Raw genomic sequence first — 25,074 nt, 5'->3', positions numbered from 1 at the left:
TTCGGTGTTGCACTTTTTAGACGGTCCCTGGCTGCGCACTTGCCTCACAGCCGACTGCACATATAGATCAATATTATTATTATTAAATGTACAGCTCCGAGGCCGGCTCGCCTTGTTTAGGTGAAAATAAGGTTGTAGCTCATTGTCTACCTTACTACGATAGGAAAGAGGTGTCCTTTGTGTTTTAAAAACATTTAGCTTAAGAATTATTGACCGCGGAAATTCGAATCTGTGAATATCTTTCTAACTTTACATAAGTCTCCCGATTCCGATACAATAAAGCGAATCTTCATCACAAATCATATTCTCAAAATAATCTGACGGGCAGATATTATTGCTGGCGGACCTATTTCAGCCGGCGAGCCGCCTATTGCCGACCACTGAACTAGGATATCTGTATAACGTGCGTTTAGACAACACTATTTGGGACAGACCGCACAGGCTATTTCCATATTATTAGGCTATTACTTCACATAAAAGATCATGTCTAAATGAAATGCACAAAACAAAAAAATACAAATAAATATGTATTTATTCATAACGTTGTACATATTTGTTAACGTTAGATCGTGCATGGCTTTTACATTGAAAAACGTACTTGTCACGTGGTTCCGTTCTCCATTCTTCACATCAAAAACTAAAAACGAACTATCAAAAGGTACACGGACCAAAATCTGCCCATTATTTACTCCTTTTTTTCATTTGATTCTGACACCAAAATACGAAAAACAGCTCCGTATTTCAGTTTTTCCGATTTTGGTTTCAAACGGAAATAGGAAAACACCTCGTATTTCAGTTTTTTTCCAGTTTTTTTGTATTTCCGTTTGAAACGAAAAACGAACTATCAAAACGTACACGGACCTAAACAACATAGATTGAAGCCTGCATTTCTCAACCAAGTGCCTTCCTACCGTTTTGCTGTGGAAAGGTGAGTGTCCACAACGGCTAGCTGCTGTTCTACTTGAATACTGAATGTTAATATTGGCCCTCGCACCCACATAGGGAGGAGTCACTTTCAGGAGCTAAACTGGCTTCCTGTGGAGTCCAGAGTTACCCAGCTCAGACTGAACATAGTGCACAATATTATAAACCAAAGGTCCCCTAGATACCTCCAGAACTACTTCACCCCGGTCAACGAATCCCACAACCACAGAACTAGAGCAAGCATAGCAAACCTGAAGCCTGCTTCTTTCCGATCCAAACTGGGCCAGTGCTCCCTTACTTTCTCTGGAGCCCAGGATTGGAACAAGCTGCCTATCCCCATCAAGCAGAGCTTGAGCCTCCTCAGCTTCAAGAGAAGCGTCAGGAAGTGGCTCATGGACAGAATAGAGGAATAGCCCCCTATAGTTTGAATGGGTTTCAAACCAGTTTTTAGTTATTGTGGGGTATACAATTTTAGCGATAGGTTAGTCTTATAATGTTTTAAATGTATGTGTTTTGTGTTATTGTCGTGTTTTTGTTGTGGCCTAACAGCCCTGGGACCATGACGGAAATAAGGGTTTTACTCTTTCTCATGTTATCCTTTGGATCCTTGTTGTGTGTTTTTAATCCATCAATAAAATCAATCAATCAATCAATCAGACAATATTGAATACTGAATGTTAATTCAGGTTGACAGTTGACATCATTTGACAGTTGACAGGGGGCTGGAAAGTTGATTTAATAAAAGAAAAAAGACTAATTTAATCAGATTAATCACTTTATTTCAAATTGAGGATTTAGTTTTTGAATTTATTAAAAATCGTTTTTTTAGTACTGTATATATCTTGTATGTCACAAATGTAACAGTACTATATACCTGTATGTCATGTATTGTCATAAATGTCATGATAATATATCTGTATATCTGTATGGCCCCCGTAAATGTACAAACCACCCCTCCCACCCACCCCCTCCTAATGTACAGTTTCCACCCCCTTCTATGTATATATTTTCTGTTAGGATTTTCTGTTAGGATAACAGTACTGTATATTTGCATATCTTGTATGTCACAATGTAACAGTACTGTATACCTGTATGTCAGAAATGTCAAGATATATCTGTATGTTGCGTATGTCATTATGAATTGAAAATGGGGGACCCTGATGTAAACAAGACTAAAGTCTTTCTCTGGTCTGCATCCCCTTAACAATTGTGTGTATTGAACTGTACTGTATTGTACCCATTCTGCAATCTGTTAATAAAGTTTTCAATCAATCAATCAATCCCGCATGTCTGATCATCCACCGTTTCCCTCCAGCAGAGCATGAGGCTGCGTGTTCGAGTCAACAAGCAGACCTGCTGTGTGGACCTGCAGGGACTTGAGCCCACTTTGACGGAGCTGGAGGTTCAGATCAGAGAGATCCTCTTGCCTGCCCATGGACTCAGGTAAGACACTGCTGGGAACCAGAATACACATCTAGAAATTAGGGTGACCGATATCAGACATTGAGGCAATACCTGAATACCAGGCCTTAATAAGGACAAAAAACTCCCCAATACTACAATCCAAGCCTTAAATACACATCTAACATGTCAGGAATCAAAGCAAGGCAACCTTTCTCCGCTCACAGAACAAGGATGTTAGATCTCTCTAATTGGGAACATTAGTTGGAGGGTGGAAATAAAATCACACAGATAAAATCTAATCAAAACCAATGGTCACTCTCAATCTAATCTGTTCAGTATTAGTAATGGATAGCTAAAGATAGCTAAAGTTAAAGTTTGGCACTTGTCCTTAATCGTCATCACAGGTGAAAAGGTGATATTGGCCCATCCCAAAGAGAGAACCAGGTAATCACTGTTGGCTCTATATGTGAAAATAGGAAATATTATATTATATATATATATATATATATATATATATATATATCCACACCTGTCTGTACATACCTGCATCTATATATATGGTAAGAATAAATATATATATATACTTTATATACAGCGTTATTGTACATGCTATCATGCAGAATTGTATGGGTTATATGCAGGTGTCAGGATGGAGGTAGGTGAGTTCCAATTGTTGTAGGCAATCACAGAGACGGAGAAGGTATACTCTTGAACAGGTTCGACTTTAATAGTAAAGAACACAAAGAGTAATACTAGGATACTATGCCAAGGCAAGGGAACGAGAGAATTAGGTAATGGAGCTTAGTGGTGGTCCAGAACTGGAACCGCCCGCGTTATCTCCGAACGCCTATAGTGGAGACCTGACAAATGACAAGCAGAGGAAAGGAATGTTATATAGCCACCAAATACCAACATTCCACACACACCCCTGTGACAGCCAATCAGAAGCCAACCCCTAATTGACAGCACTAAATGACAGGGAAAACAAGTGACAGTAATCAAGTGACAGATGACAGAGAAAGTGGGAGGTTCCCGACCGTAGTCAAGAACCAGAATCGTAACAGTACCCTCCCCCGACGAACGGCACCAGACGTTCACCTGGGGGCCTCGGGATTCAGCCGCCGGAAATCATTGATCAGGCTGGGATCTAAAATATCCCTTTGAGGCACCCAAGAACGCTCTTCTATCCCGTACCCCTGCCAATCCACCAAGAACTGAAACCCCCTACCCCTCCGCCTACAACCCAGTATCCTCCGCACCGTGTAAATGGGCTGACCACCCATAAACCGAGGCGGAGGAACCGTAGGCAGTGGCGGGGCCAAGGGCGATGAGAGGAACGGCTTCAACAGGGACACATGAAACGTCGGATGAACCCTCATAGAACTCGGAAGCCGTAGCCTGTAAGCCACAGGATTCACCCGACGTACCACCTTAAAGGGTCCTATAAAGCGAGGAGCCAGCTTCCTGGACTCCACCCGGAGAGGGAGATCCCGGGTGGAAAGCCAAACCCGCTGCCCAGGACGCTAAACCGGAGCCGGACGGCGCTTGCGGTTAGCCTGCCGCTGGGTACTAACCGAAACCTTCTGCAGCGCCGCCCGGACCCGCTTCCACGTCCTGCGGCAGCGAGCCACATGTGCCTGGGCCGAGGGCACCTCCGCCTCCTGCTCCTGCTCGGGAAACAAAGGAGGTTGAAAACCATACTGACACTGAAAGGGAGACATACCGGTAGAGGAGGAGAGGAGGGTATTATGCGCGTACTCAGCCCATGCCAACCTCCTACTCCACGTTGCCGGGCAACCGGCAACGTAACATCTCAAGACCCCCTCCAGGTCCTGGTTGACGCGCTCCGTCTGCCCGTTCGACTGCGGATGAAACCCAGACGAAAGGCTGACGGAGGCGCCGAGACCGGCGGCAAACGCCTTCCAGAAGGACCCCGGTCCGACACGATATCCACCGGAAGCCCGTGGACCCGAAAGACATGCTGTATCACCAGATCAGCAGTCTCTCGGGCCGATGGAAGCTTGGGGAGAGGAACAAAATGAGCCGCCTTCGAGAACCGGTCCACCACCACCAAAATGGCGGTGAACCCGTCCGAAAGGGGGAGGCCAGAAATAGTCCAGGGATATGTGCGACCAGGGCCGTTTAGGAATAGGAAGTGGCCGGAGGAGACCTGCCGGTGCACGGCGAGAGGTCTTACTGCGCGCGCACATCGGAAAGGCCGCCACAAAGGAACGCGTATCCCCCTCCACTGTCGGCCACCAGAACCTCCTACGGATAAATTCCAGGGTCCTGGTGGCCCCAGGGTGGCTGGTGAGGGATGAGGCATGTGCCCACTGCAGCAAGCGTGAGCGTGCCGCCTTGGGCACATACGACCGCCCCGGAGGGCCCCCGCCAGGATCGGGCTCCCGCGTCAGCGCCGACCTTACCACCTTATCTATGCCCCAAGACACGGTTGCCAAAATCAAGGCCGGTGGAATAATGGGATGGGGCTGCTCCTCCCGGCCAGGAAGATCAAACTGGCGCGATAACGCGTCGGGTTTGATATTCTTGGACCCGGGTCTATAGGAGATGGTAAATCGAAATCGTGTGAAGAATAACGCCCACCTGGCCTGGCGAGCGTTAAGGCGTTTAGCCCCTTGGATTAAGCCAAGTTCTTATGATCGGTCCAAACAATGAAAGGATGTGCCGCCCCCTCCAACCAATGTCTCCATTCCTCCAGTGCCAATTTGATAGCCAACAACTCCCGATTACCCACGTCATAGTTGCGCTCGGCTGATGACAGACGGCGAGAAAAAAAGCACACGGGTGCACTTTCCCATCCTTTAAGCACCTCTGAGAGAGCACCCCCCCCCACAGCGATGTCAGAGGCATCCACCTCCACAATGAACGGAACCTCTGCATCGTGGCGGATCAATACAGGAGCGAATGTAAACCGACGCTTGAGATCGCAGAAGGCCGACTCTGCCCTAGGCGACCATTCAAAGCCAGGGAGAGAGGCCTTAGTGAGAGCTGTTAACGGATTGGCTAAGGCGCTAAAGTTGCGAATAAAGCGCCTGTAAAAATGTGCAAAGCCCAAAAACCGGTGTAACCCCTTGAGCGACGAAGGCCGTGGCCAGTCCAAGACTGCACTCACCTTGGCCGAATCCATGCGCAGATCACCCTTCGTCAACACAAAGCCCAGGAAGGAAACGGTATCAGTGTGAAACACACACTTCTCAGCCTTAACGAATAGTTGATGCTTGAGGAGACGGTCTAGCACCTCCCGAACATGCAGTTGGTGTTGCACCATATCGCGAGAAAAAATTAGGATATCATCTAGGTAAACAAACACCGACACCCCAATCAAGTCTCGCAGCACGTCGTTAACCAGGGCTTGGAAGACTGCCGGAGCATTAGCCAAACCAAAGGGCATGACCAAATACTCATAGTGACCATTGGGTGTATTAAATGCAGTCTTCCACTCGTCTCCTTCTCTAATCCTGACCAGATTGTATGCATTACGTAAGTCAAGTTTAGAAAAGACGTGTGCCCCCTGTAAGCACTCAAAGGCCGTGTCCATGAGAGGTAAAGGATATCGGTTCTTGATGGAAACGTCATTCAATCCGCTATAATCAATGCACGGGCGCTGATCCCCATCTTTTTTGTCAACAAAGAAGAAACCAGCGCCGGCCGGGGATGTGGAAGGATGTATGTGCCCCGCAAGCAATGCCTCCTCAATTTGGGAGTTCATGGCCAAGGTCTCGGGGCGTGAGAGAGAGAACGTTCGCCCGCGAGGCGGGGAGGTACCGGGTAGAAGATTAATGGGACAGTCGTATGATCTATGAGGCGGTAGTGCTTTAGCATGCGTCTTGCTAAAAACGTCGGCCAGGTCCCAATAGATATCAGGAACCCCTATCAAATCGGGATTAGAGGGTGGAACAGAATCTGCGACGCTCCCCACCACCCTGGAGAGAGAAGAAGGAGAAAAAAAAGAAGAGGGGAAGGGAGACAAGGGCGTGGACAAACTCTCGCCGACGACCGACTTCACGTCGACCTCCGTTGAGAGCTTGCCCGTGCTCCAATTAATATTCCGTACACATGAAGACAACCAGGGATGACCCAACACCATAACAGAATAGGGGGAGACAATAACAAATAATTGAACCCACTCCCACCCCCCACCCGGATGTGCATAGGAACAGTACGTTGTGTGACGCTCCCACTGCCCAGGGGCTGACCGTCCAGGGCGTAGACAGGAATGGGAACCCCCAACTCTTCTACCGGGATTCTCTCACCAACCCCAAGTGAATGAAATTGCCCGCCGCCCCTGAGTCAATGAGAGCCTTCGTTCCCCTAACGTTACCCCCACAGTTAACCGCCACCTCCAGAAATGTACGTGAGTCAGATGGTAGTGCTGGGGTGAGCCCACCTGCTGGCGCCCTCTCGAGGCCCGGCGGAGCACCTCCCCTTCCCGACTGGCGCCGAGTTGAGCCAGCCTGTTCCCGACAGCTGCCGAAACGATGACCGGTGCGGCCGCACCGGAAGCAGCGTCGCTCCTCGATGAAGCGCCGCCGCTCGTCGCCTGAGAGCGACAGCGCCCCAAGTTGCATGGATTCATCACCCAGTGGCCCACTCGTGTAATGCGGGAAGATGTCAACAACGGGAGGAGAAAGGACACGTACCTGGGTAGTATCTTCATGCTCCCTCTCTCTCTCCCGATGTCGGTTGTCCATCCGTATGGCGGTGTTGATGAGCGTTTCCAGCTGCTCAGGGATCTCACGCACGGAGAACTCGTCTCACATCCGTGCGGAGAGTCCCTTGAGAAATAGGACCACACAAGGAATTTCCGGCCAAGCCGCCTCCCGAGCCACGATCCGAAATTCGATGGCGTATTCTGAGACCGTGTGGGAACCCTGCCGGCAAGCGAGAAGCCGCCCACCGGCCTCGAAGACCGAGAGTACTCGGGAAGTGTCGAATACCCTTCTCAACTCCCTGGTGAAGTCGTCCACACAGTCGCAGAGAGGCGAACCGCTCTCTAATTCGGCCGTAGCCCAGGAGAGTGCTTGACCGGTGAGGAGGGTGATAATATATGCGACTTGTGCTCTGGAAGAGGGGAATGAGCGTGGCTGCAGCTGTAACACGAGTGAGCACTGGGTGATGAACTCCCTGCATCCCTCAGGTGCTCCCGCGTAGCGGCCTGGTGCGGGTAGCCGTGGCTCCTGGTTCTGATCCTGGTGCCCATGAGCTCCCCGACTCTCCTCGGTGTTGAATGTGGTGTTGAACGCCGCCTCTCCTGCCGCCGTCTCACCCACCGTCGTCCTTACCCCCGCCACCTCGACTTGTGCCTGCTGGGCTGTGATGAGCGCCGACTGCGCCGTCTCCTGCGACGCGCTGACGATCCCACCCAGCCGAACCAACTCGGCGCTGACCAGATGTTGGTGTCCCTCCATGCGCTCCTGTGCACTCTTCTGTGCCCGGAGCATCTCCATGATTGCCTCCATGGAACTCTGATGGTCAGGTCTTCTGTCAGGATGGAGGTAGGTGAGTTCCAATTGTTGTAGGCAATCACAGAGACGGAGAAGGTATACTCTTGAACAGGTTCGACTTTAATAGTAAAGAACACAAAGAGTAATACTAGGATACTATGCCAAGGCAAGGGAACGAGAGAATTAGGTAATGGAGCTTAGTGGTGGCCCAGAACTGGAACCGCCCGCGTTATCTCCGAACGCCTATAGTGGAGACCTGACAAATGACAAGCAGAGGAAAGGAATGTTATATAGCCACCAAATACCAACATTCCACACACACCCCCGTGACAGCCAATCAGAAGCCAACCCCTAATTGACAGCACTAAATGACAGGGAAAACAAGTGACAGTAATCAAGTGACAGATGACAGAGAAAGTGGGAGGTTCCCGACCGTAGTCAAGAACCAGAATCGTAACATGCAGGTGTACAAGTAGTTATATAGAAGGATTATATGCAGGTATGTTCATACGGATATGTATATATATATATATATATATATATATATATATATATATATATATATATATATATATATATATATATATATATATATATATATATATATATATATATATATATATATATAAATTAAATATGTATATGTACAGCACTATGGTACATGCTATCATACAGAGATATATGGGTAGACTATTATGAGGTAAGTAGTTATGATTAACTTAAATTAAGTTATGAACTTCATAAAAGTCAGTCAAAGCTTGCCAAAAGCTCAAACTCCAAGCCCACGTGGTTGAACTCAAACAACAAAGAAACAGACTAAGAAACTATGTAAACACCATGATCAAATCTGCACACAAAAAATTCATCAATGACAAAACTGAGGAAAACAAATACAAACCCCCTTGAATGTTGGAAATTACTCAACAACCAACTAGGCTGCAGAAGAAAAAAAAAACTAAAAACCAGATTTACAAACACCAACATAAAGACAGAAAACACTCTCATCACAGACAAGATGGATGTGACCAATTACTTAAACATTTTCTTTACAAACATAGCTACACAACACTGGTTAATAAACTACCCTCCCACTCAAACCTAGGGGTCCGCAAAGACGACTTCAAACTCGAAATGGTAACAACAGATGAGGTGCTCAAAAAAACTGAGTGCCCTCCAACCTAACAAGGCCACTGGCCGTGACAATATCCCCTCCAAATTCCTCAGAGACCCAGCAGCCACCATCACCCCACTCATCACACACATAATAAACCTCTCCATAAAACAGGGATACGTCCCCAAAGACTTCAAAATTGCAAGAGTGACCCCCCTGCACAAAAAAGGCAGCAAATTAGACCCAGGCAACAACCGCCCTGTTTCTATTCTTACCTCCATCTCGAAAGTAATGGAAAAATTATTGTATATGAACAGGTCGAAAAGTACCTTGGGGGAAAAAAAGCGAATCTACGAATTCCAATCTGGCTTCAGAACATCCCACTCCACTGACACATGCTTTCTCTATTTGAACGACCACATCAAACAAGACGTGGACGCGGGCAAATACTGCGGCATGGTCATGCTGGACCTCCAAAAGGCTTTCGACACTGTCAATCACACCATTCTGATTGACAAGCTAAAAGCAATTGGTTTTTATAGTTCATCAGTGAGCTGGATGCAATCCTACCTGGAGGGGAGAGAACAGATGGTGGAGGTAAATGGTACACTATCCCCCCCCTCCCAGTGAGCTATGGTGTTCCACAAGGAAGCATACTAGGACCGTTACTGTTCCTAATTTATGCAAATGACATGTCATCAGCTTGTGACTGCAACTTGTTCCTGTTTGCGGACGACTCAGCCCTGCTGGTCTCTGACAAGAACAAGTTGCAGGTTGAAAAAGCCCTCATCTCTGAACTCGGCAGAATCTGCACCTGGCTCGCTATCATTACACCTGGGTAAAACAGAGTCCATTCTCTTTGGATCAAATAACAAACTCAGCAAGGCCGACGGCTTCTCTGTTACAGTGGGTGACAATATTGTCACAATGAAAGATGAAAATGGGGGTCCCTGATGTAAACAAGAAGAAAGTCTTTCTCTGGTCTGCATCCCCGTGACAATTGTTTATCGAGCCGTACTGTATTGTACCCATTAATAATAAAGTTAATAAAGTTTTCAATCAATCAATCAATTATTCAGTTAATTCGCAAATCAACTCTGGCCTTTGTTGGGCGGCTAGGTTGTGTAGTGGGCAAGGCGCTCGCCATCAACGCTGGAGACGCTGGGTTCGAGTCCAGCTCTCGGCGTTGCTATCAGCTTGGCTGGTCGTTCACACTAACACAATTGGCAGTGTTAGAGGTGGGAAAGCTGATGGGTGGGTCCTGGGCGTTGTGGACAGCGACCCCTACAGTTCGGTCGGGGCGCCTGCACAGCGAGGGTAGGATCTGGAGGGAGGTAGTGTGACCTTCCTCACCTTACACTCTCCCGGTGAGAATCTGCGCTGCCAGGCTGGCTGCCGGCTGGCTGCACATGTGTCGGAGGAAAGCATGTGACAGTCTCCGGCCTCCCGGACCAACAGTAGGGGGGAGTGCGCAACAACCAGGAAGGGGGTTGGGAATTGGCATAACGACTAACAGTGGGATGGGAGAAAAATCGGAAAAAGGAGGGGGGAAAAAGATAATAATAAAAAAATTAAAAAAACTCTGGCCTTTGTCGCGTTCATAAAGATCTGTATTATCTCCTGCTACACTCTCTCACCCCTCCCTCCCCGCTGCCGCCTCACAGCCCGGACGCAGAGTTCAGCCTGTCTCTGAACGGCACAGAGCCTCTGTCGGACGCCGGTCAGACCCTCCCCTCCTGTGGCGTCGTCTCCGGGGACTTGATCTGTGTGATCTTTCCTCTGTCCGTTACAACGTCCTCCTCCTCCTCCTCCTCCTCCTCGCCAGCATGCCCGCTTCCCAGCAGAGCCACTAGCAGGGAACCCCCCCGGACGCAGCCGCGGAGCGACGTTGAGCGGGCGCCTGCCACGCCTTCCACTGAGGTGAGCAGTTTGTCTCCAGAGATTCTACAACCTTTTTGTCTCATAAACCATTAATATGGCTGTTGGCCTTTTTCTGCTCCCAACTATCGTTATTAGATTGGCCTTTAAAAATCCACTATCGGTCGACCTCTAGGTTGTACTTATACTGCTCTGCAGAAGCTAACCGCAGTAACTGCGCAAAAAGTGAAACTGAGAAAAATGGCTTTAAAGTTCTTCTTTGACTATCCAGTGATTTTGTAGTTACTGCAATTCTTTATACTCCTTTTTCTCTAAAAACAGAGCAAGATTGAACTCTGAAACTTTGTCACAAGATGAAACAGATATTGAGAAGTTAAATTTCACTTATAATAACTACATTTTGAAAATAAGTGTAGTTACTGCGGTTAGCTTCTGCAGGGCAGTATAGGTGAAGTATTTCCAATGTTCGCTATTCGGCGAAACAAGGCAGCTGCTCTGACCAGAATTCACATCGCTCTCACTACGCTATTCCACACGTTGGTGGCCTAACGGGAAATAACAAACATTAAATACTTAACCTGCAAACACAAGACTGTTCTGACAGCACAATTTTGATGTAATGAAGAGATTCTTTTAATGCATTTATATCAACAACAACAATATGACTTTCACTATGGTAATGGTTCAGATGCCAGAGAGCTGTGTAGACCAGAAGAAGCTGTTGGGACGACCAATCAAATTAGTTCAGGGTGTGGCAGTTTCACGCAGCGTCGCTATGACGACCAGCTCCATTGAAGGGAGTACTATCTGCAGTGGAAAACAGAAGTACCTGGTACCAAAAGCGAGTCTAGCTAATTCGATGTGGTGGAAACTAGGGTTGGGTACCGAACTCTGTACTTTTAAGGATACCATATTTCGGTATCTATCTTTAGATGTTTATAAGAGTGTAATACTAGACAAGAGGGAGCCTTTTCCACAAATACATAATTACTGTCCCGTCTCTTGGGTATTTGGAAAGACTAGACAAGGTCAGAGGAGTTTGATACTATTTACAAAGGATGCCCAGATAATGTTGATATTTGAAAATGTACAGACATAATACATGATCATACGATTTATTTTGTGTGGTGTGTTTCAACAATAAATAACAAAATATTCTAAATAAATAACAATGTTGAAATTGAGAAGTTTGGACTTATTATTTACAACTGAAATAAAAATGTCCGTTATTACAGAGAGAGTTAAGCACCGTAACTGAATTCCAGGAACTGGTACTGGTACTGGTATCGGTTCACATGAACGGTGAACCCAACCCTAGTGGAAAACTATGTGTACTGCACGTGTGCAACCATACTCCCTCTGCGACCTCTCCCCCAGGCCTCCGCTGCGAATACTATTCTTTTTTTTATTCGCTAAGTTCAAGTTAAAGTTATTTTATTTGTCAAATACACATCAATACAGGGACATTGCAGGTAATGAAATCTTTGTGTTTGCACTGTTGAGTCTGAGCTCGAAACACAAAAATGTCATTACCTGCAATGCCCTTGTATTGTTTTGTATTTGACAAATAAAGAACTTGAACTTGAACATTGCCGCGATATTCAGCCTCAGACCCACTCCTATCCGAGCTCCGGGAGGGTCATCAAAGAGAAGCCGGCTATACTCGGTCCTCGCTCCACAGAGGTGGAACAAACTTCCCACCACAGCCAGGACGGCCAAAACCTGCCCAATTTTCCGCCGTCGACTAAAAACATACTTCTTCAATCAATATCTGAAATGGAAAAATAAATAAATACTAACCTTGTACTGTCTTTCACTAGTAGTATGCACTCTGCTACTAAGGAATCTACTTTGCCTATATTATTACCTACTATGCTAATACGCACACACATATCTGACCCTTAGCTGCCAGAGTTGTACCCTTCCTGCTGACTTGTGGTACAGAACTTGTAAGTCGCTTTGGAGGAAAGCGTTCAGCTAAATGACTAAATGATGTTCAGCCTAGTACCAGCAGCCGAGTGATGGCGAGGGAGGCGGAGCCCGCACAGGAAGTGGGCACAGGGGAGGAACAGGAGGCCCCTACTCCAGGACCCCACCCCTGGGAGGAGCCCATGCTATGCAGTGAGGCAGAGGAAGGCAAGGTGCCTCTCTCCCTGGAGGTCTTGTATCACAGGGCCCAAAGCGGCAGTCCCACCGACTCCCTCATGGTGGCAGTGCATCTCCTGATGGTGGAGACTGGGTTCGTTCCTCAGGTGAGCTGGCTCAAAAGAGCTATTTGATATGTCTTCCTTCGTATGTGTCTATGTCTAGAAGTATATTAAGATCACCACCAGTGATGGCGAAGTTTTAATAACCACAAGTTGATTGTCAGTCACCGGTTAGGGACGCACCGATATTGGTGTTTGGAGGAAAGCGTTCAGCTAAATGACTAAATGTAAATTATGTTCAGCCTAGTACCAGCAGCCGAGTGACGGCGAGGGAGGCGGAGCCCGCACAGGAAGTGGGCACAGAGGAGGAGCAGGAGCAGGAGGTTAAGGTGCAGTGCAGGGTGTATTTGTGTGTTCAATAACAATAAGTAGTAGTAGTAGTAGTAAGATCAAATAAAATTAGATGAGATCAAATAAAAGTCAATTATTTACAGAGTATAGGAGAATATTGGTATTAAATATGAGGCTGGTATCACTATAGGACAATATTGGTCTTAGATATTGGGCTGGTATCACTATAGGATAATATTGGTCTTAGATATTGGGCTGGTATCACTATAGGATAATATTGGTCTTAGATATTGGGCTTGTATCACTATAGGATAATATTGGTCTTAGATATTGGGCTGGTATCACTATAGGATAATATTGGTCTTAGATATTGGGCTGGTATCACTATAGGATAATATTGGTCTTAGATATTGGGCTGGAATCACTATAGGATAATATTGGTCTTAGATATTGGGCTGGTATCACTATAGGATAATATTGGTCTTAGATATTGGGCTTGTATCACTATAGGATAATATTGGTCTTAGATATTGGGCTGGTATCACTATAGGATAATATTGGTCTTAGATATTGGGCTGGTATCACTATAGGATAATATTGGTCTTAGATATTGGGCTGGTATCACTATAGGATAATATTGGTCTTAGATATTGGGCTGGTATCACTATAGGATAATATTGGTCTTAGATATTGGGCTTGTATCACTATAGGATAATATTTGTCTTAGATATTGGGCTGGTATCACTATAGGATCATATTGGTCTTAGATATTGGGCTGGAATCACTATAGGATAATATTGGTCTTAGATATTGGGCTGGAATCACTATAGGATAATATTGGTCTTAGATATTGGGCTGGTATCACTATAGGATAATATTGGTCTTAGATATTGGGCTGGAATCACTATAGGATAATATTGGTCTTAGATATTGGGCTGGTATCACTATAGGATAATATTGGTCTTAGATATTGGGCTGGTATCACTATAGGATAATATTGGTCTTAGATATTGGGCTGGTATCACTATAGGATAATATTGGTCTTAGATATTGGGCTGGTATCACTATAGGATAATATTGGTCTTAGATATTGGTCTGGTATCACTATAGGATAATATTGGTCTTAGATATTGGGCTGGTATCACTATAGGATAATATTGGTCTTAGATATTGGGCTGGTATCACTATAGGATAATATTGTATTGTATAAATGTTTGACAGTGGAACGCAAGTGGAACGTAAAAGTTCAGATTCTAATAAAATACGTCCAGACAAAATGTTTCAATTTGACCAAACTTTACTCTCCTCTGCGTAGGAGAGTGATTGTTTTTGGAGAGAGATGCCCAGCGCGTGGAGGGCAGCGGGGGGCGTGTACCGGCTGCAGTACACACACCCTCACTGTGAGAGCAGCCTCGCTATGGTCGCGGCCTTCCCAATGGGACCCATGCTCGTCGTCAACGGTGAGTCACGATACTGTGGCTACAGCTGCCTTGTTTTTCTTCAGTGGACCGTAGGTTTGAATCTAACCGTTAGCTATTGCAGTATTCAGGTGCGGCTGGGTAGATTGATTGATAGATTTTTATTGTGGATTAGAGACATCATCCAAGGGATAAAAACATGATAAAATGCAAGCACTTATTTCCATCATGGTCCCTGGTATTAAGAAACAGGACATACATCAACATAAAACATCATCATAAAACATTAAGATACAATATGCATATACAGTTGAAGATAAAAGAATAAGAAATATGCTACCCTCTCTTTCCTATGCCGATAGCCATGTTCGTACATACCTTTTGAAGCCAGTTAACCTGGGGGCCTGTTTAATGCTGCTGGGCAGGCTGTTCCACAGTACTGCAGCGGAGTAAAGGAAGGTCTGCTGGCCGTACGGTATAAGTTTAAATCTAAAAGGAACTATGTTTGTGTCTCTACCTCTGGTTTCATGACTTTGATTTTTTTGTTTACATATTGGAAGTAATTGTGAAGGTAGCTTGGCACCTCCCCTTTATAAATCCTATAGACTAGGCATAATTTTATCATGGATACTCTTTTGTCCACCCTGAGCCACCCTAGGCTGTTGAAGTGGGGCTGGTCTAAGTGAGTATGAGTGGGGAGCTGCAGGACTATCCTAACTAGCTTGTTCTGGGCAGGTTATATAACTCTCAATAACTGTCAAACTAAATGAATGTGTGCAAGACCATTTAGAGTTTTCGGATGTGTGTGAGATAATTACAAAATAAATCAACATTGTTTTTCGGTGAAGTGCCCCTTTTTTAAGGTATGCAACCTGTTACATCTCCTTTCAGCGATCCTGAAGATGAACGAGATAGTGGAGATAGTACGCAAGCTGTCTCTGAATACGTCCACCTATGTGACTGACGAGTGGCAAGGTGAGTGACAGAAGATACAGAAGTAGGGCTGACCCCTATTAGTCGAATAGTCGACTAATCGATCGAAAGGAGCCGTAGTCGACTGCCAACCTCTTAGTTGAATGCAAAAAAATATATATATATTTTTATAATTATAATTATTTATTTGTATCATTCCTTCCTAAAGAAAATAGGCCTAGAAGCGTGGCTAACGCTAATGGCACGCATACCAGAGGCTAACTACTTTAAGAAAACAGGCACAGAGGCACTGAAAGAGGATTTCACCCATCTAATGAACACACTAGACTAGACAAATATCAAGATGTATCCATCAGTGGACCAACTGCATGCTTTTACAGAGGACAAGAAGCCTTCCCTCGACTCCTTCAGACATTAAGCACCCCCACAGCCCAAATGCAATGATAAAAAAAATATATATATAATATAATATAGTCGACTAATAGTCGACTATCGGCTAATTTTGGCGACTACAAATCGACTACACAAATCCTTAGTCGGGGACAGCCCTATACAGAAGATTATTAGATTCACTTGAAGTCTTTATTCATTGCACACATTGCAACGTAGTTATGCAGCGAATACGCATGTGATGGGTGACACACAGGAACACACATGCATTTAAAAATGTTTGCGTCATTGATGAAATGTCTTCTCTCGATGAAACCCATCCCGTTGACAGTGTTAACCACTACACCACCGTGCTGTGAGGAGACAGTGTTAACCACTACACCACCGTGCTGTGAGGAGACAGTGTTAACCACTACACCACGTGCTGTGAGGAGAGAGTGTTAACCACTACACCACCGTGCTGTGAGGAGACAGTGTTAACCACTACACCACCGTGCTGTGAGGAGACAGTGTTAACCACTACACCACGTGCTGTCAGGAGACAGTGTTAACCACTACACCACCGTGCTGTGAGGAGACAGTGTTAACCACTACACCACCGTGCTGTGAGGAGACAGTGTTAACCACTACACCACCGTGCTGTCAGGAGACAGTGTTAACCACTACACCACCGTGCTGTGAGGAGACAGTGTTAACCACTACACCACCGTGCTGTGAGGCGACAGTGTTAACCACTACACCACCGTGCTGTGAGGAGACAGTGTTAACCACTACACCACCGTGCTGTGAGGCGACAGTGTTAACCACTACACCACCGTGCTGTGAGGCGACAGTGTTAACCACTACACCACGTGCTGTGAGGAGACAGTGTTAACCACTACACCACCGTGCTGTGAGGCAACAGTGTTAACCACTACACCACCGTGCTGTGAGGCGACAGTGTTAACCACTACACCACCGTGCTGTGAGGAGACAGTGTTAACCACCACACCACCGTGCTGTGAGGAGACAGTGTTAACCACTACACCACCGTGCTGTGAGGAGACAGTGTTAACCACTACACCACCGTGCTGTGAGGCGACAGTGTTAACCACTACACCACCGTGCTGTGAGGGACAGTGTTAACCACTACACCATGCTGTGAGGAGACAGTGTTAACCACTACACCACCGTGCCATGAGGAGACAGTGTTAACGATAGGTTATGAATATAACCGTAGTTCTATGAGTATTAGTGACGCTCAGCGTCAACTGCACACATCTCACTCCAGTGACGTGCACTGAATAAAAACTTCACAATGTACCTTTACATACCAACATCCGTCTGGCCACACCCCCATCTGCTACCTACATAAGCAGGGGTGGGGCCACACACTCATCTCCTTCTCAATCATTTCACCACAAGGTAAGATCAAGGGCCGCAGTGGCGTCTAGACGCTGAGCGTCACTAATACTCATAGAACTACGGTTATATTCATAACCTATCATTCTATATCGTATTAGCTCAGCGTCAACTGCACAACGGGAGCTGAGCGGGAGCTGAAGCTCGACAAATGTACCCCACTGAGGCCCCCCACAACCATCAGAACCGGGGAGGACCGAGCCCCCCGACCCCCCCTAATGTAGGGATACCCTCCCTATTGGAGGACGGGAGGGAGACGGATCCGACCGTGCGAAGAGGAACTCGAGCAACTCAACGCACAGGGTGAGCAGACCGTGGCTTGACCCCACGACTACGCACACGCACAACCCGCATGCCACCAGGGAACGAACGGAAGGAACAAACCTCGTTACCGCCCCCAAAATCACGGGGTCAAGAGCAACTCAACCCCGTGGCAAGACCGTAGCAGCGGAGCGCAAAGGAAGACCCAGACCCAGAAGGGACTGGATCCCCCTGGAAAAAGGGGGCCTGGAGAGGCCAATGACGCCACAGCATCAAGACCTCACCAGGCGGTCACTAGTGACACCGCCCCCCACATCGCCAGCGTATTTGGACAGGGCCCATCCAAGAGCAGGCCCTTCCCCCCATTAGCACGCCGCCTGGCACACTGACCCTGGCATACTCAGGCAGTCAGCATGGCTGTAACTCGAAGCACTCAAGAGGCTACACTACAGCGGGAGCAGGCAGCGCACCGGGGAGACGACCTCCAGAAGAGGCCGATCCCTCAATCCAGGCAGCAGGCACTTGACCCGAGCCTGGAGCACTGCGGACGAGACAGGCGCCAAAGGGGTCCACTGAAAACAGCATCCCGGCGGAAGGGGCGTATGCTGGCATTGTTTGAGCACCATGTCAAAACCTCCACCAAAAAATCCCGACGCTCTAGAGTGGCCGAGGCAGAGAAGGCTGACACGATTGGCAGACGTCATGAACGTGCAGGGGCACACTCAACCGGGTAACCCGGGAGTTGACTCCGCTCCAACACACCAGGGAATCAACCACCCTCTTGGTTCAACATGCGGTGGTTGTTCCTATAACCCCTCAGGAAAAAAATCCAAAACACACCTGCGGGTATACACTGGCTATACCGCAGTACAAGTGTTTCAGTTTTCAAAAAGGGGTTATCCCAGGCCTACGGGTCGACGAAAACGACTTCGGACCAGGCCCGGCGGACCGGGACGTACACAGGGATGCCAGAGGAGTACTATAAAAACCACCTCAACAGCCCCCTCTCAGCCATGCGTAAGCGGGGGAAGAGAGGGGCGAAAAGAATGGAGAACGAACATCACCATAATATCAAACCCTGTGACACCATTTCCCCCCTGAAAAAAGCACAATCCCTCAGGGTACCAGAACAGAAGATCTGCGTCCCCGGCGGACAACGGGTTAACTGACCTGGACCAGCGTGACCAGAACCAGTCCCGTGCCCTAATCACGCCGACATCCCCAACTCCAGGAGGGGGGGCAGGTACGCGTGTCGATCTAAAACATTATAGAGGGCGCCACCCAGACGGTCCCATTCGTACCGCGCTCAGTGGCCCACCCCAAGGGCGTGAGACCCCTCTACCTATGCTTTGATCTATTCCGTTAACATCCCCCAGATATGAATGAGATTCGTCGAGACAAACTTAGTAAACTGGCGCTTGGAAGAGAAAAACTCCATCCCAGTTGCCCTATGAAAACGCCATTTTAATAACGAGCAACCAAGGCGCACCAGCCTCATGCGTGATTCCTATCAGAAACACCTAGAGCCAGCACTATGTACACGTTGAGACCCAAAACACATCAATGGATAGTCTAACAAGACACCAGATACCGTTCCTCCAAGCCGCCTGGGGAACGACAAGAAGCCGCTTTTTTAATTAAAATTTTTTTCAGAAAAAAGAAAAAATAATACGGACATGGGTCCCATGCGACGCGGCTGAGGGAAACACCACCCCGTCAACCACACTTCATAAGAGGGGACGGTGAGCGACATACCCCTATGACGGGGGGAAACCCATGACTCAACAGACCTGTAAGGCGAGGAGTCAGGGAAACCCTAAACAATACCCCGTCCACCTACTCCAAAAAGGAGAGGACGGGGAACCCCCAGAGAGACTTCCCACGCGAGCTGTATAGATTGAAAATAAATATTGCAACATTGAGCTATGTAACACTTGGGTTAGGACTCTCCGAGGAGGAGGCTCTGAACCAATACACACTCAATAATCTAATTGAATCGAATACACATACAATAGAGCAGAACTCCTTTTTGAAGTTCTACTCACCTTGACAATCTGAGGAGGAGGCTCTGAAACTCTGAGGAGGGAGGGTCCGAACTCACAGAAGGCTCTTCTCCCTGAGGAGGAGCTTCGTGAGGAGGAGGCTCTGAAAACTCCCTGAAACAGATCCATAACATGGAACCTGAACAACTCACGGAAGTCTTACCAATAGAAACGTGCTCAGTGACGTACTCTATGGCGGGGGAATTTCCACGGTGCACACGCCCAATTTTTCAGGGCGTGGGACCAGGAAACTCCCCCCCCCCCCCCCCCCCCCCCCCCTACCCTGTAACGTGCCGAAACAGCAACGTGACAGGAACCCTGAAGGACAGGGGGTTTTAACCCCTGACCAATCAGAAAAGGGGAGGAAAGGTTTACCAGTTCACCCCTTTACGACCCCTCACCCCTGATATGATGTAATGACAAAGTAGAGCCATGACACCAGTCATACATAGCATGCTACATGAAGCATTTTAACAGCTTCACATAGCTCATGTGCTAACCTGCTATCTGATTTTTACTAAGGAAAAAACACAGAACAGAGAGGGCCCCTTTAAGAGCCCCGGTACCAGACTTACACATGTGCTTCTGTGGGCCAAAACCTAACCAGTTGTAGATCTCAACGACACACACAACCCTTCATCACAATAAAAAATGGCAAAAGTACACTCTTACTACAGAGGAACGCCGTTTTTCATAACGAGAGAGACATAAGTCCTCGATTACGTATTGGCCACAGGCCTTGCTAAGCACACATGATAGTGACCAAACAACCTTTTCCCTAGGAAAAAAATCGTTTATCAAGCAGAAGCACAACCCCAGCAGCTTAAGCTGAGGGTTACATCGTATCCCCACAAACACAGTGACACAATATATTGTAAACAAACATGTCTGAGAGGAGGGGGGGAAGCCCCAGGGAAAACCGGGGGGGTCACCCCTCCTACCTTACCCTTGATACGACCAGGTTGAACAGGTACCCCTGTTAATATGTGAACACGCTGTTCATTGTCATCACAGGCTGAGAAAAGGATTTATTCCTCAATCATATGTCACTAAGCATAGCTTCACAGGTTAATTAACCCACTTAGTTGTGAGTTCACCCACGTTACAACATTACATGAACACACATGTTCTCATCACAACTAACCAGTTAATTTTTACACATGTAAAAAACAACGCTGATTTTCTATGTAGAGAGAAGCTATACCAGTGACAAGACAATTCACACACAACACGCATCGTATCCTCAATGTATTGCAGCAACACACGTTTTGGAAAACATCGTTATTACAAAACATTTAGAAGGGAAGGAAAGAAGAAGTGTTAAAGTCTGCAGGACTCCTACTTTCACCCTGAGCGCAGGCCGAGAGGACTGCAACACTGGTTAACGGGACAACCGACGTCGAACCCGGCGTCTCCTGCGTTGGTGACGAGGGTAATGTCCGCTGCGCCACCCAGCCGCCGTTCTCCATGTTGACGAAGTCCTCGCTGGCATGGCACCCGGTGTAGGGTCGACTAACATCTTCTGTCAAAGATGACGTCGTAGTCAGAGTGTTTAAGGCTTGTCATACTCACAGTAACGTTCAACAGTGTAGCATTAAGCTAACAGCCGCTCCCGACTGATAGCAACAAGCTAACGTTTCCTAGCCTAGTGAACACAACGAGCTAGCGCCGCAGCTAACAGCTGACTGGCTAACAGTAGGCCACAACTAGCACGCAAGCTAAGCAGCTATCACCTGAACTGTACACAATGACATAACAAGCCACACTTCAGACAGGCCGCCGCCTGAAACCCTCCTCATCCTAAGAGAGAAGAGAAAAAGAAATGTCAATCACAGTTTTCAACAGTGATTTACCAGACATACAGCGGAGTCGGCACAATTCCCATACGGGCTGCAGCCGACTTGAGCATGGAACTACCGATAAAGAAGATCCAGACCCACATTTCCTCATGTTTAGGGTGTACTCTCACATTCATGTGAAAGATGGGGCCTTCACGGGACAGAGAAGCATCCGCTTGTCCAGAGAATCCCGGGTTCAAACCAGATCTCGGTCGCGGCCCACTAGTTTGACCATCATGGGCGTCAGACCAGGACCCTCCGTCCGTCGCCTAAGAGGCCGAGCAGAGGACCCAATCTGGGGCCGGCCTTCGTAAAATTGTCAGCCAACCCCCATAGCATTAGCAGACATTTGGCGCTCGCAAGCAAAACATTACTCACCCAGCCCGGAAGCAAACAGTTTCTCACAACAGCCGGTGCCTCCCACAGTCCAGCTGTAAAACCGGAGGTTCAAACCTATCCAGCCGCAGCAAGCAGGACTGCAGGTGGGGAGTATATCAGCGACGCGAGCCCCTAATACGAAAAAGCCGGTGGAGGTCAGAATGATCATCATCTTCCAGACACCCCAGTGACAAAGACATTATTGCCGTATTTTCTCGAAAATAGTGAGAGAGAAAATAAAGATATAACGTCAACGTATCTCCTTGTTCTTCTGTTTTCCTTTCTTCAGCTAAATACTTTCTTTTCCCACGTCAAGTGATTGGTATACAGGCACTCTCTTGGGGTGAAATTTGAGAAGGGGATGAGTGTGTGGCCCCACCCCTGCTTATGTAGGTAGCAGATGGGGGTGTGGCCAGACGGATGTTGGTATGTAAAGGTACATTGTAAAGTTTTTATTCAGTGCACGTCACTGGAGTGAGATGTGTGCAGTTGACGCTGAGCGGCACCTAATACGATATAGAACCACTACACCACCGTGCTGTGAGGTGTAATGGGAAATATTAAAGGACAAAACGATGAGCCGTTTACATTAATCATTCTGAGTCATTATTAATAATAGAAAGGTTTATTTCACCGTGGCCACAATGAAAGTTCAGTTTACAGTCAGAGACAACATGTTCACACAGTAGCATCTGGCCATAAAATGACCAAGAGCTCTAGTCACACGTATAATACACAATTGAAATGACGTCCACTAGAACTCAGACAGGTAAACAAAGTCTGCCCAAAGGAGAACCAGCCTTGGCTAGGCGGTATTGTTTGTTATGTGGAATGCTAAACAATCCTCGCTAGGAGAGGAAAAGATTAGGTCAAAAGTCATCCTCTCCCCACATTAAAGGGACAGTAGTGTCTGCTAGTATCTGAGCACATTACATAGCTGGTCAGAGTGAACCAGTCAAGCTGTTTACAATGACATGATAATATATTCCACGACAGAGGCGACAGTGTTAACCACTACACCGTGCTGTGAGGAGACAGTGTTAACCACTACACTACCGTGCTGTGAGGAGACAGTGTTAACCACTACACCGTGCTGTGAGGAGACAGTGTTAACCACTACACCACTGTGCATCTTCAACTACAGGCTTCAGAAAGTGTAGTGATGCTGGTGGTCACTATGTAACAATGAATCAATGATAGATTTCAATTTCAGGAAAGAAATGTAAGTCTGCCGGCGCACGGTTCCGGGGCCCCCATAGCTCTCAGGTGATAACTCGAACCCTGTGGACAAGCACAGCTCGCACTGCTATGTGTATACAGCAAGCCACACGGTAATGCGTTAGCTAGCTAGCGATGTTGACGTTAACGCAACGCTACGTTAGCCAAGCTCTTGAAACGTACGTTAGCCAAGCGAACATCAATATATTATAAACACTAGCAATGTACAAAGGTAACTTGACTATCCATTGCTAAAGATTGCACAGGTACGCCGCGCCGTATCTGTTTGCCCCCGACAAAGCTATTTGTCAGAAGCATGGATCTTTTGTGGCTTTATGATGGTTGACTAAATAATAATATAGGGAACTTAGGGGCGACAGTGGGGAGCTAGAGCAGTCGCCTGGTAATCCGGAGCTTCCCAGTTCAATTCCCACTCCTCCCGGGCAGTGTGTCGAAGTTTCCTTGAGCAAAACATTTAACCCCTAACTGCTCCAGATGAGCAAGTTGCCACCTTGCATGGTTGCCTCCGCCGTCGGTGTGTGAATGGGTAAAATGTGAGCAACAAATTGTAAAGCGCTTTGGATAAAAGAGATATATAAATGCCCAATTTACCATTTAACATTTTTAACTATCATCTGTGTGCAGTTCTTAGTAAAAGTTAGAGAAGGCCATAGCTAATAATCTGTGCAATGCTTAAATAGTATTTCTGGTGCTATTAAAAATAAATAAAACGTGTGTAACTTGTGTTTTTTTTACAGGAGAAAGTGCAGCGGCAGTATTCAAAGATCTGCGGAAGCTGTCGCGCATATTCCGAGACCAGCTGGTGTACCCGTTAATAGCTGCGGCCAGAGAAGGTACACCTAGGAACAGGGACGCACGACACCGGTATCCTATATCAGGCTGATACCAAGATGAATAGGGTATCCGGCATCTAAGGATTTACGCAAATCCAGAAATCTGAAATAATGTGTTGGTTTGGTGTGTGTTTGAACTCACTGTGTTAACTGTGATTTATGTTTCGTCTCTGTCCAATAGTCTGATCTGGATTTTTCTTTTTGGTGTATTTATTTTAAAAAAAAAATCTATTTCTTTTCTTTTCTTATAATCTTTTTCTTCTTCACTGTTACCCTTCTAGAGGCCCCTTCGTCCTCTCACCAGGCCGTCATTGTAAATAAGAATTTGTTCTCAATTGACCTGCCTGGTTAAATAAAGCCGGCTATTCTCGGTCCTGGTGGAATGAACTTCCCACCACAGTCAGGACAGCTGAAACTAGACCAATTTTCCGTTGTTGACTAAAAACACACTTCTTCAATCAATATCTGGAAGGAGGGAAAGAATGACGAACAATGTTACTGAGTGACCGTTAGCTGCCAGAGTTGTACCCTTCCTGCTGACTTGTTGTACAGAACTTGTAAGTCGCTTTGGATAAAAACGTTCAGCTAAATGACTAAATGTAAATGTTGCTAATGACACCAAAATAATGGTTGGAGTCAGTTGCAATAATACTTTTAGGTTGGGTAGTGGACAGGATGGAAGGTTTAGTACTTTAGTACTAGAAACAGCTGTAAAAACAAGACCATGATATTTGTCCATCCCTACCCAGAAACCTTATCCACCTCCCCTGTGTTTTCCATGCTTACCGTGTCAGCGTTGTGATTCGAGTCTCTCTGTCTCCCCCTGGTGGTCGGCCTCAGCCATGGCTCTGCCCGCCGTGTTTGGCCTGTGCGCCCTGCCTCCGGAGCTCCTGCTGAGGGTCCAGCGGCTCCTGGACGTCCACTCCCTAGTGGCTCTGTCCTCGGTCAACACGCACCTCCGCGCCGCCACGGCAGAGTCCACGCTGTGGAGACACGTCTACCACCGTGACTTCAGTGGTAAGAGACGACAGAAACCCCAGAGAGATGACCGATCGAAGTAG

The 25,074-nt window shown here is 47.0% G+C and overlaps 1 protein-coding gene across 1 annotated transcript; it reads left to right on the top strand.

Annotated features, from left to right (window-relative positions):
• Window positions 1-2,245: 2,245 nt before the first annotated feature.
• On the top strand, window positions 2,246-25,074 carry LOC311246854 (F-box only protein 7-like; the record flags this gene model as incomplete). The annotated part of the gene is made up of 7 exons (XM_084337097.1): window positions 2,246-2,367; window positions 10,569-10,824; window positions 12,783-13,034; window positions 14,596-14,740; window positions 15,590-15,673; window positions 23,918-24,013; window positions 24,854-25,074. 7 exons carry the CDS (start codon window positions 2,246-2,248, stop codon window positions 25,072-25,074), a joined length of 1,176 nt encoding a protein of 391 aa, XP_084193223.1.

Source organism: Notolepis coatsorum (genome assembly GCF_963971535.1).
Source record: "Notolepis coatsorum genome assembly, chromosome: 20".
NCBI classification, from domain to species: domain Eukaryota; kingdom Metazoa; phylum Chordata; class Actinopteri; order Aulopiformes; family Paralepididae; genus Notolepis; species Notolepis coatsorum.
The sequence above is the reverse complement of the archived record's forward strand: the minus strand, read 5'-3'. Positions and strand labels throughout refer to the sequence as shown.